Source organism: Piliocolobus tephrosceles, chromosome 2 (assembly GCF_002776525.5).
Source record: "Piliocolobus tephrosceles isolate RC106 chromosome 2, ASM277652v3, whole genome shotgun sequence".
Lineage (NCBI taxonomy): Eukaryota > Metazoa > Chordata > Mammalia > Primates > Cercopithecidae > Piliocolobus > Piliocolobus tephrosceles.
This window is the reverse complement of record NC_045435.1, coordinates 77477990-77491071: the sequence shown is the minus strand read 5'-3', so window position 1 is coordinate 77491071 and position 13082 is coordinate 77477990. Positions and strand designations below refer to the sequence as shown.

Sequence of the window (13082 nt, the reverse complement as noted above, 5' to 3'; positions counted from 1 at the left end):
AGAAAGACCATGTTCCATTCACCTTTGGATTCAAATCATCTGGCACAGAACTTGGCTCACAGCAGGAACTCAATCAATATTTTTTAATTAAAATAAACTAAGTTCAGAGGTTTATGATGATACCATATTTACAAGTTAATAAACATGGATTCATGTCAATAGAAAATAGTAAAATAGTAACAACATCAGCTAACAGACTGAGCACTTACTATGAGTATGGCACTGTCTATTATTGCACTATCTAACTGTTGAGGAAACTAAATCAGAGAGATCAACTGATTTGCTCAAGGGCCTATAGTCAGGAAGTGACAGAACCAGAATCTGAACCCATAGAATCTAGCTCCAGAGGCCACATGTTAATCCTAACAGCATTCTGCCAATGTAAGCATTTTGAAAATGGAGTGACCCAAAGCTAAAGCTAGGTAATCATCTGTTTTCTAGAATAAACTTATTTTGAATTAGTTGGGCCTACTTAACCATTCAGGACCAGCATAAGAAGGCATAAGACAGTTCTCCTTTCCCCAGATTTCTTCAATACCCATATTAGACTCAGTAAGTAGGGAAAGAAAAAAGATATTTAAAATAATATTCGGGCCAGGCACAGCGGCTCATACCTGTAATCCCAGCACTTTGGGAGGCTGAGGCAGGCGGATTATTTGAGGTCAGGAGTTCGAGACCAGCCTGCCTAACATGGTGAAACCCTGTCTCTCCTAAAAATACAAAAATTAGCCAGGTGTGATGGCGGCTGCCTATAGTCCCAGCTACTCAGGAGGCTGAGGCAGGAGAGTTGTTTGAACCCGAGAGGTAGAGGTTGCAGTGAGCCGAGATCGTGCCACTGCACTCCAGCCTGGGCGACAGAGTGAGTGAGACTCCATTAAAAACAAAAAGAAGAAGAAGAAGAAGAAGAAGGATAAGGAAAAGGAGAGGGAGAAGGAGAATAAGAAGAAGAAGAAAAAATAATATTCACATAAATGAGATGAAAACATTAAAAATCTCTCAATCACGTACCATCAACATTACAATGAATTCTAGGTTAGAATGGTATCATCAAGAGACATTCTCTAATCGTATCTTGTACATATTTCTAAATGACCTCTTGTCTGAATAAATCTGCCTCTTCCATTCCCTTCTCAATCAATGACACTCAAGAAATTAAACACTATTAAAAACCTCAAACTTCCATTGGCTCTAGGGGAAAAATGATCTATGAGGGGAAGTTTTAAAAATATACCAGACTTCCAGTTTGTAATAAAAGCTATAAAATATTCCATCAGAGTTGTGGTTCAAGATGGAATAGCTCCTAAAGAGTAATTTTATCCATTTAAATGACAAACACTGGGTATCTTAATTCTAGAGGTTACTAAAAGACTCTGGCATTATAATTTATCATAGCACGTTGTTATATCTCCAATGAATGATTTATGCTGAATGATATCTCATAACTGAACTTCTTATTCAAACTGAATTAAACCTACTGTACATTAATACATACTTTGGTAACGAGACATTGATGTTCATCTGACACCAGCATCAACTAATTGAAATTACATTAAAGAACTAAGATTGATTCCAGTGAGTCTCAACTAAGTGGGTACTTCTACTATTTAATCTGATAGTTTTTAATTTTTAAAATTGTTCTTGCCATTGAAAACCCAAGTTAAAAGCATAAATTATTATAACTTAAATATTAAAGTGACTCTTCACAGCTAAAAATAACATGAAATATAAAAATTTTTATTTGAAAGGAACATTTAAAGCCATTTGGGACAGAAAGTGGCCTATGTTAAATATTCATTTTGGTGTAGCTAGAAGAATATTACCTTTATTTGCAGCCTCTGGCTACCTAAAGGACTTAGCTAAAAAACCAAGGCAAAGTGGACCATTTGGCATTTATCCTGTAAATCAAGGGTTGCCAATGAACACCTAGAAGGCCCAGGCAGAAAACCAACATGAGTGAGGCAAGAAGGGTCTGAGCCCACCTGCATGTCTTATGAGTGAAGAGGATTCAATTTCACAGGAGAGCTTACACCTTCTTAGAAGTGTGCCATTACTACTTACCTCCCACCGAGTGCTTGTGTGCGATAAGGCAGGTTCAATGTTGAAAAATCTGACCTTTTTCAAGGAAGGTCTGAAATTAGGAATTTTACATGAAATTTCCTGATTTATAAATGCTAGCTGAAATGCTTTCAGAATGCTGTTTTGAGGTTTGCCAACAAAATATCTACTAGTTCCTAAGGGGTACAAAGAAGTGAAGAATGCTTTGGCAAAAACATCAACACCAGGAAGGCCCCTAGAGATGGCATCTTGAATGGGTGACATGCTCTCTGCCACCTTGCTGCTCTCTGGAGAAATTTCCCCTAAAACACAACTCAGCTTTAATTAAATAAGGACTCTTTGGGAATAGAGCATACTAGCAGCAGAAAGGAAAGACCCTCTGCTGCCAAGCACCTCTTGGATTGGGAGGAATGAGAGCAAGTTTTCAAACCAAATTTCTTAATATTTGAATATTCATGAGCATTTGTGGAATCACCAAGCACATTTAGAAAGCTTATATAATTTGGCCATGATAAACTCATTATTTTTTTTCTCCCATGTCAGGAGACACTTTAAGACTTGCCGATTTGTTCAATAAACATTTATTGATCACTTACTATATGCCATGCACTGATAGGCACTGGAGATGATATGCTTGTAGTCTACTGGGAAAATAAGACATGCTTGTAGTCTACTGGGAAAAACAGACAAGTAAACAGATTGTTAAAGTGCAAGGTGGAGAGGTATTATGAGGGTTATGAAATTGTGAATGGCAATGATGAGCTATGCCCAAAATATCTAATCTGTAGAGGGGAAATCATAGTGCGCTTCCTGGAAGAAGTAGCATCTATAGATCAGACAGGACTTACAATCCATATCTAGAACTTACTCTGTGCCAGGCACTGTTCTAAGAGCTTTATGCTTATTAATTCATGTAAATCCCCACAACAACCTTAATGGTGTGTATATTTCATATTACCTGCATTTTATAGATGAGGAAAATGAAACAGAAACTTTGCACAGGATCACAAAACTAGTAAGTGTCAGAATCCAGATTCTATGTTCTTAACCCCTACATACTATTTATATGTTATATATGTAATAAAATATAGAGTAATTAGAACATATTACAAGTAATTACGACTTGATGATCTCACTGCGTTGGCATATGGGCCTGAGGAGAACACCATGGAAATAAACGCCCTATCTGTTTCTTATTGTTTAGGTCTGCTTCAAATTTTTTCTAGATTTACCATATTTGGAAGGAAAGTTCTAGATATGCTATGACCATTTTGCTTTTTAAAATTTAGCATAACATGAGCTGAAGTCACCTAGGGTAGTCACTAATATGATTTCTTCATATCACTAATTTTTTAACAGCCATATTTAACTTTCTTGCCTACATTTGTTTTTTTATATTCTCTATTGAGCCACTTGTCCAGGGGTAGAAACATGAGGAAGACAGATGAATTGAAAAGGATTAGGAAACTTTGCTCCACAGTACCTATTATAGCTCCTTTCTTTATAAATACTAAATTGTTTATGTCATTACATACCCTGCACTGTAAACACATAACACACATTCATCTGAAAAACTCATTTATCGAATATGAAAGACCTTTCAGTCAAGTTCACTTTCTACCTCATCAAGATACTTGTGTGGTTTACTTATAATAGAAAGATAATATTTTATTTTCAAATACTGGATTTTCATGAATGTACACTGTGTATGGGTTACAGCCACATACATAATGCTCAGATTTTGATGAAATATCTAGACTTCAAAGGTAGTTAACTGACAAGGGTGACTGAACTCACAAAAGCAAGGTAGTGACAAATTTGATTTATTAACTACACACTGAATAGTGTATTTGTCTCACATGGGCTTTAACTCTTAGATTAACACTGAATTCTGAAGAATCTTACATGAATAAGGAAATCAATACCTAAACACAAAATGATGAACACAATTTTATTTGTAAGGCATTTCCCTAAATGTCTTAAATGGCTTAACTTCAATAACTGGAGTCTTCACATTTAATGTTCAAGCATTTATGGATATTTAATATTAAATGAATTTTTAAAACTTCTACTGCAAACAGAAACCATCCATTTATTCCATGATCCAGCTCATTTTTATTACAGGGCTGCCAATCTCCAAAGTTATGTTTAATTCCCATTTTTTACTTATGTCTATATGAACAGCAAGCCCAGCAGATCTGCCTACTGAAAGAAATGGTCAGTATGCACTCCATGCTGCCACTTTCCGTCCTCTTAGCTCATGGCCCTGTCTCTTTCCCGATATACCAGAACTTCTTATTACAGTTACTTATGATTGCCACGTTCCCTAAATACTTTCCAATCTCAACTATTCTCCCTTGTTGGAACCTCCTTGGTTCTCTTCAGCAACGCTAGATCACTGGGCTTGTCTGTATACCATGCAGCTACCCTTAATGCTTCCAGGAGCACTACTTCCCTTCCAGGAGCACTACTCTCCCCTTCTTCAACTGGTTAATGCCTTTCTGTCTTTCAAGGCCAAGCTCAGGCACCCACTTTTTCAGGGGGCCTTCTCTGACAACTCTCCTTTTATTCTGTAGTTCATTCTGATTCTTGCTCTCACAGAATGTACCACATTGTATGGAAAAGGTCTGTTTACATACATGTCTTAGCTCATCTGACTATAAGTTTCTGATGTTGCTTCACATCCATTCCTCCACTGCTCCCCTACCCTTATCCCCACAGGCCTCACTAACCCTAATCTGTATGATTGCAAATAACTTCCTCACTTCCAATTTCTACCCCCTCCAAATCATTGCAAATATTACCACCAGATTAACCTTCCCAAGGCACAGAACTGACTGTGTGGTCCTTCTCTAGCTCAAAAGCTTTAATGGCTTCCTTTTCTCTACCATAGTAGTTCCCAAAGAGTGGAATATGTACCGTTTGTGAAATGATTTTAGACTGTATTTGGGTGCGGCATTAAATAACTCTGGATCCCGGAATAAAAATGTCCCTTTATCAGTTTTCCTTCAGTCCTAACTATGACAGGGAGAATGGCTGAACATGTGTCTAATCCTTGATAAACTCTTTTTAACAAAGAGTAGCCCTCAGGACACAGCCTTAAACAAGAAACAGTACCCAGTTAGACTTTAAAATATTGTTTTGTTTTTAGTATGTTTATTTTTATGTTGTATTTTGGGAAAATTACACTAGTTTTCCACTTATAAAAGTGGTACAAAGTTTTCTTTTAAAATAAATTTAACCCCCCCCCCCAAAAAAAGGGAGACAGTTGATTTAAAGGAGAGAGAGTTGGTTTAAAGGAAAGTCTCAAGTGCATACTAGAATGGGTAGTACACAAAAAGGGTACTGAGAGTAGTATTGAAATGACTGAAGTTTGACAAAGACTTGTCAGAAAAATCAGGCCCTTCAGAAGTTACACAATGTACTTAAAATGTCTGAACCCACATTAGGCTCTTGTACTGTCAGACCAATGTTTCCTTAGGGCTCTTTTTCAACCTGGCAACCATGATTAATTGTTCGTTGTTCTCCGGAGGTTACCTCTTTCCAGCCTCCATGCTTCTGCCCATGCTGTTGCTTTTGCTGGAATGCTTGGCTTCCTATGTCTCCCTGTTGAAATCTTAAGAGTCCTCCAAAGTCCATTCTAAGTGCTATCTCCTTCAGAAAGCCTTCCCCCATCCCCAGTCAGGTGGATTCCTTTCCCTTTCACAGTACCAATAGCAATTTCTCTCTCTACTGTGCTTTGTATCACAGTTTTGGTGATTTTATAGATGTTCAAATAATTAAGTTATTCCACTTATATGTTAAGAAAGAGAGGGGAAGAAAGGCCATGGATTGTATTCATTTTTTATACCACCATGGTACTTAACAAAGTACCTCACATGTGGAGTCAGTCCATAATTAATATTTGCTGAATTGAATTCAATATTTTAGACAACATTCACGTGATACTTACAATTTTACGTTTGATCATGAAGAGTGGAATTTTTGCATGAAGAGGGGTGGAGGATAGTTCCTTATGGACCGTTGATAAATATAACCTTCTTTTGATGTTCCCTAAATCAGTAATTCTGAAAAAATAGAGGAGAGAAGACAGAAAGATTCCCATCAATTTAATAACCACTTCTTTGGATAATCATCAAAATGATATAATTTATCATATAGACCCTTTTCAACAGGAAGATCAAACATAGAATTTAAGAATTGCCTTTTTCTTTCAAGAAGTAATAAAATTTCTTTCTTAAATTCAAAGTGCTCAGAAGCCTGAATGTATAAATTCACTTAATATGCTAATTTATTTCAGTACTCTACACTAGATTTCCACAGTCCTTCAGCCTACGAAAAAATTCAATTTGGATGAACTGAGAAACTGCTAGCCTTTAATAACCATACTTGTTCCAGCCCCTTAAGCTTGTGTTATCTTGGGACATACTGTCACCTACTAAATAGGAAAACATTATGGATTTCTTTCCCTAAAAATGCATCTGTCATTTTATATAGGCTCTTAGTCTGCTTAGAGACAGACACAAAACACTGGCTGTCGGTTTCACTTCCTAAGCACATATCTTCCAACCAGAATTATAATACACAACTTTATCGCTCACTATTCAGGTCAACCCACAGTGATACCAAGGACACTGAATTTGAACATCTTTAATAGATTTAGACCACAGCCATGATCACAAAGATTAGGTTTGCTTCAAATTGATAGAGGTTCATTTTTATGTTCTGTTTCCTTTAGGTCTCAGAGGTAATACAGCATGCTTAAAATCTCCAAACCTGTCTCAGGCTGCTATATTATAGAATTGATGCTTCTTTAAACACTGTCTTTTTATTTGAGAATGATTTTTTCCCCATTATTAGGGAAAAACTTTGTTTAGACACATTACACTGCTATATTTAGTAATCCCCCAAGAAGACATTTCATTCAAATGCACTGTTGTCAATATTTATAGTGTAATTAACTGTTTTTAAAATCGACATTGTCTTTTCTACAGCACTTTCATTCCCCCTCCTTCCCACTTTTCTAATCTCGGTATTGCTTCTCTCTAAAATACTCTACATATCTTTCAGTGAAAAAACCTATGATTAAACAATGTTAAGAATAAATACAGTAAAAATTAGTGAGATGATTTCAGAGTATGCTCCAGACCTAAAAATTCCATCCTACTTGCACTAAATGATATCATAAATTCATTTAAAATGCAAAGTCTTTCAATCCATAGTCAGAGCTACGGTTTAAAAGGAAGAAGTATTAACACTATGGCAGTATTATACCCTGATATATATACATATATGTAAACATGGTATCACATTTACCCTAAGGCAGTGTCTTCAAAGTGGGATGAACACATAGGGAGGAGGAGTGATATGCAACAGTCCACAGAAGTGCAGGAAGAAAACATTAGAACATTCACCTCATCCTCTTAAAATGTTATTTTTGTGCATGTCTCATTATACAGCAGTATAGTAACATATTTATATATTTTCTCAAGAAATGCCCCTATATAGCAGGTATGTACAAATATTTTACTAATGGGGTACAGGATCAAATATGTTTGGAAAATCATGTCCTCAGAGATGCTATTAGGTTTCTTCTGCAAGTTCTGATTAGGAAATAAAAGGAAAGACTACTGGGATTCTAGAAAGGAAAAGGTAACAAAAAGAGGGACTGCATTAACCAAAAATTCATCTATCACAGTTTTATTAAAGGGTTACTGTGCTTTCATGAATAAAACGACATTTTTTTTTCTTTTTGAGATGGAGTCTCGCCCTTGTCACCCAGGCTGGAGTGCAATGGTGCGATCATGGCTTACTGTAACCTTCACCTCCCAGGTTCAAGCGATTCTCCTGCCTGAACCTCCTGAGTAGCTGAGATTACAGGCACCTGACACCATGCCCCGCTAATTTTTGTATATTTAGTAGAGACAGGGTTTCACTATGTTGGCCAACCTGGTCTAGAACGACTGACCTCAGGTGATCGGCCGGCCTAGGCCTCTCAAAATGCTGGGATTACAGGCATGAGCCACTGCGCCCAGCCAAACTACATATTTTTAATCTAAATAGTTAAGAGTCAAACTCCAAATGGAGGAATGATTGAGAATACTATCACTTCATATGGAACTACAGGAACATTCATTCAACAAAGACTGAGCCAGGAAAATTGCTGGGAGTACCTCAGGGAGACAGTGATGAAAAAGACAAGGTTCCTATCCTTCTGGAGCCTCTATTCTTGTGCAAAAGGCAGGTGAATTTTCATGAAATATAGTTTATCATTATTTATGCTAGTGCTTTCTGTGTCCTGAAGAATCCTTGCCCAGGCTAAAGCTGCACAAATACTTTCTTATGTTTCCTTCTACATCTTTATAGTTTGTTTTTACATTTAGTTCATCCCAAATTAGTTTCTGTGAGTTGTATGACATAGGGGTTGGAGTTCTTTTCTTTCTGTATGTTTATACAACTGTCCCAATACCATTTATTAAAGACTCTCCTTTTTTCACTGAAATGCCCTGGTACTTTGTTGAAAATCAGTTGACCATAAATATATGAGTGTGAGGCTGTACTTCTGGATTGTCTATTGATTCTTTTTTTTTCACTGATCCATTTGTCTATTCTTATACTAATAATACACTATCTTGATAACTGCAGATTTAGAGTAAGTCTTGAAACCAGGTAAAGAAAAAACTCTTCAACTTTAGTTTTCCTTAAGATTTGCTTGGCTTTTGCTTTTTTATATGGATTTTAGAATCCATTTATCAATTTCTATTTAAAAAAAGGTGTTGAGAGTTTAACTTGGATTGTATTCAATCTACAGATCAATTTCAGGAGATTGATACTGATCATGTCTACTCACATGATATGTATCTCCAATTGTTTAGGCTTTGCTTAATTTCTTTCTTAATGTTTTATATTTTTCATTTTAGAAGCCCTGCACATCTTTTGTTAAATTTATTCCTAAGTATTTTGTCTTCTGACACAGTTGAAAATGAATTTTAAAATTTCATTTCCCGGGGCTGGGTGCAGAGGCTCATGCCTGTAATCCAAGCACTTTGGGAGGCTGAGGGGTGGATCACGAGGTTGAGAGATTTAGATGATCCTGGTAAACATGGTGAAACCCCATCTCTACTAAAAATACAGAAATTAGCTGGGTGTGGTGGCACACGGCTATAATCCCAGCTACTCAGGAAGCTGAGGCAGGAGAATCGCTTGAAGCCGGGAGGTGGAGGTTGCAGTGAGCTGAGATTGTGCTACTGCACTCCAGCCTGGTGACAGAGCGAGACGCCATCTCAAAAAAAAAAAAAAAAAAAAAAAAAATTCATTTCCCAGTCATTTGGTTCTAGTATACAGACATTCAATTGATTTCTCTATATGGTACTTGTTTCCTCTGACCTTTGCTTAATTCACTCTTGAGTTCCAGTAGTTGTTTTGTAGATTCCTGAGGATTTTATACATAAACAATCATGTCCAGAGTGAATAAAGACTGTTTTACTTCTGCTTTTTCAACTTTATACCTTTCATTTCTTTTTCTTGCATTACTGCAATGGCTAGGGCCTTCAGTATATCTTAAATAGAAATCATGAGAATACAGGGAGAAAATCATAGGGAGAAAGTGTTCATTCTGACCTTATTAAGTATGATGTTAGATGTAGTTTACTTTATCACACTGAGGATGTTCTCTTCCATTCTACTTTTTTAGACATTCTTTTTTCAATCATGAAAGGTTGTGAAATTTTGTTAAATGCCTTTTCTATACTGGTTGAAATGATCCTGTTGTTTTTCACCTTTATCCTGTCTATATATTTAATTATACTCATTGATCTTCAAATGTGAAATGAACTTTGTATTCTTGGAGTAAATTTCAATTGGGCTAGTATTTTGTTGAAGATTTTTATGCTGTGAAAGAAAAATAAAATGATATATGCCAGAAAATGGCTGAATAGGAACAGCTCCGGTCTGCAGCTCCCAGTAAGATAAATGCAGAAGGCAGGTGATTTCTGCATTTTCAACTGAGGTACCCGGCTGATTTCTCTGGGACTGGTTAGACAGTGGTTGCAGCCTATGGAGGGTGAGCCAAAGCAGGGTGGGGCGTTGCCTCACCCGGGAAATGCAAGGGGTCAGGGAACTCCCTCCCCTAGCCAAAGGAAGCTGTGAGGGACTGTGCCATGAGGAACAGTGCATCCTGGCCCAGATACTATGCTTTTCCCACGATCTTTGCAACCTGCACACCAGGAGATTCCCTCAGGTGCCTACACCACCAGGGCCCTGGGTTTCAGGCCAAAAACAGGGCAGCCGTTTGGGCAGACATCAAGCTAACCGCAAGAGTCTTTTTTCATATCCCAGTGGCACCTAGAAAGCCAGCGAGATAGAACCCTTCACTCCCTGGAAAGGGGGCTAAAGCCAGCGAACCAAGTGGTCTAGTTCAGCAGATCCCACCCCCACAGAGGCCAGCAAGCTAAGATCCACTGATTTGAAATTCTCACCGAGAACACAGCAGTCTAAAGTCAACCTAGGACACTAGAGTTTGGTGGGGGAAGGGGCGTCTGCCATAACTAAGGCTCAAGTAGGCAGTCTTCCCCTCAAAGTATAAACAAAGCCCCCGGGAAGTTAAAACTGGGCAGAGCGCAATGCAGCTCTGCAAAGCCGCTGTAGCCAGACTGCCTCTCTAGATTCCTCTTCTCTGGGCAGGGCATCTCTGAAAGAAAGGCAGCAGCTCCAGTCAGGCACTTATAGATAAAACTCCCATCTCCTTGGGACAGAGCACCTGGGGAAAGTGGTGGCTGTGGGTACAGCTTCATTCAGCAGACTTAAACATTCCTGCCTGCCGGCTCTGAAGAGAGCAGCAGATCGCTCAGCACAGTTCTCGAGTTCTGCTAAGGGACAGACTGCCTTGTCAAGGGACAAGACTGTGCCTCCTGACTGGGAGACACCTCCCAGCAGGGGTCGACAGACACCTCATACAGGAGAGCTCTGCCTGGCATCTGGTGGGTACTCCTCTGGGATGAAGCTTCCAGAGGAAGGAACAGGCAACAATCTTTGCTGTTCTGCAGCCTCCACTGATGATACCCAGGGAAAGAGGATTGGCCGTGGACCTTCAGAAAACTCCAGCAGACCTGCAGCAGAGGGGCCTGACTGTTAGAAAAAAAACTAACAAACAGAAAGGAATAGCATCAACATTAACAAAAAGGACATCCACACAAAAACCCCATCCAAAGGTCACCAACATCGAAGACCAAAGGTAGATAAATCCACGAAGATGAGGAAAAACCAGCACAAAAAGACTGAAAATTCCAAAAACCAGAACATTTTTTCTCCTCCAAAGAATCACAACTCCTTGCCAGCAAGGAAACAAAACTGGACAGAGAATGAGTTTGAGGACTTGACAGAAGTAGGCTTCAGAAGATGGGTAATAACAAACTACTCCAAGCTAAAGGAGCATGTTCTAACCCAATGCAAGGTAGCTAAGAACCTTGAAAATAGTTAGAGGAATTGCCAACTAGAATAACGAGTTTAGAAAAGAATATAAATGACTTGATGGAGCTGAAAAACACAGCACGAGAATGTTGTGAAGCATACACAAGTATCAATAGCCAAATCAATCAAGTGGAAGAAAGGATATAAGAAATTGAAGATCAACTTAATGAAATAAAGTATGAAGACAAGATTAGAGAAAAAAGAATGAAAGAGAATGAACAAAGCCTCCAAGAAAGATAGAACTATGTGAAATGACCAAACCTACATTTGATTGGTGTACCTGAAAGTGATGGGGAGAATGGAACAAGTAGGAAAACATTCTTCAGGATATTATCCAGGAGAACTTCCCCAACCTAGCAAGACAGGCCAATATTCATATTCAGGAAATATAGAGACCACCTCGAGAAGAGCAACCCTAAGACACATAATCCTCAGATTCTCCAGGGTTGAAATGAAGGAAAAAATGTTAAGGGCAGCCAGAGAGAAAAGTTGGGTTACTCACAAAGGGAAACCCATCAGATTAACAGTGAATCTCTCTGCGAAAACTCTACAATCCAGAAGAGAGTGGGGGCCAATATTCAATATTCTTAAAGAAAAGAATTTTCAACCCAGAATTTCATATCCAGTCAAACTAAGCTTCATAAGTGAAGGAGAAATAAAATCCTTTACAGACAAGAAAATGCTGAGAGATTTTGTCACCACCAGGCCTGCCTTTCAAGAGCTCCTCAAGGAAGCACTAAATATGGAAAGGAGAAACTGGTACCAGCCACTGCAAAAACATACCAAATTGTAAAGACCATCAACAGTATGAAGAAACTGTATCAACTAATGTGCAAAATAACCAGCTAGCATCATAATCGCAAGATCAAATTCACACATAACAATATTAACCTTAAATGTAAACAGGCTAAATACCCCAATTAAAAGACACAGACTAGAAAATTGGATAAAGAGTCAAGATCCATTGGTGTGCTGTATTCAGGAGAACCATCTTGCATGCAAAGACACACATAGGCTCAAAATAAAGGGATGGAGGAATATTTACCAAGCAAATGGAATTCAAAAACAGCAGGGGATGCAATCCTAGTCTCTGATAAAACAGACTTTAAACCAACAAAGATAAAAAAAGACAAAGCAGGGTATTACATAATGGTAAAGGGATCAGCACTACAAGAAGAGCTAATTATCTCTAATACATATTCACCCAACACAGGAGCACCCAGATTCATAAAGTAAGTTCTTAGAGACTTACAAAGAGATTTCAAGTCCCACACAATAATAGTGGGAGACTTTAACACCCCACTGTCAATATTAGACAGATCAATGAGACAAAAAATTAACAAGGATATTCAGGACTTGAACTCAGCTTTGGACCAAGCAGACCTAATAGACATCTACAGAACTCTCCACCCCAAATCAACCGAATATACATTCTTCTCAGCACCACATTGCACTTATTCCAAAATTGACCACATAATTGGAAGTAAAACACTTCTCAGCAAATGCAAAAGAACAGAAATCATAACAGTCTCTCAGACCACACTGCAATCAAATTAGAA

The 13082-nt window shown here is 38.1% G+C and overlaps 1 protein-coding gene and 1 long non-coding RNA gene across 2 annotated transcripts in view; one reads left to right on the top strand and one right to left on the bottom strand.

Moving 5' to 3' along the window:
* The window catches only part of C2H3orf67 (chromosome 2 C3orf67 homolog), a 303609-nt gene that overhangs the window by 167304 nt on the left and 123223 nt on the right, over positions 1-13082 (bottom strand). Inside the window, exon 5 of the mRNA XM_023200633.2 lies at positions 6008-6122. Coding sequence (XP_023056401.2) covers positions 6008-6122 — 115 coding nt within the window. The remainder of the gene's footprint in view (positions 1-6007; positions 6123-13082) is intronic.
* Positions 1-13082, top strand: part of LOC111533995 — a 204425-nt gene that overhangs the window by 96962 nt on the left and 94381 nt on the right. The window lies entirely within an intron of this gene.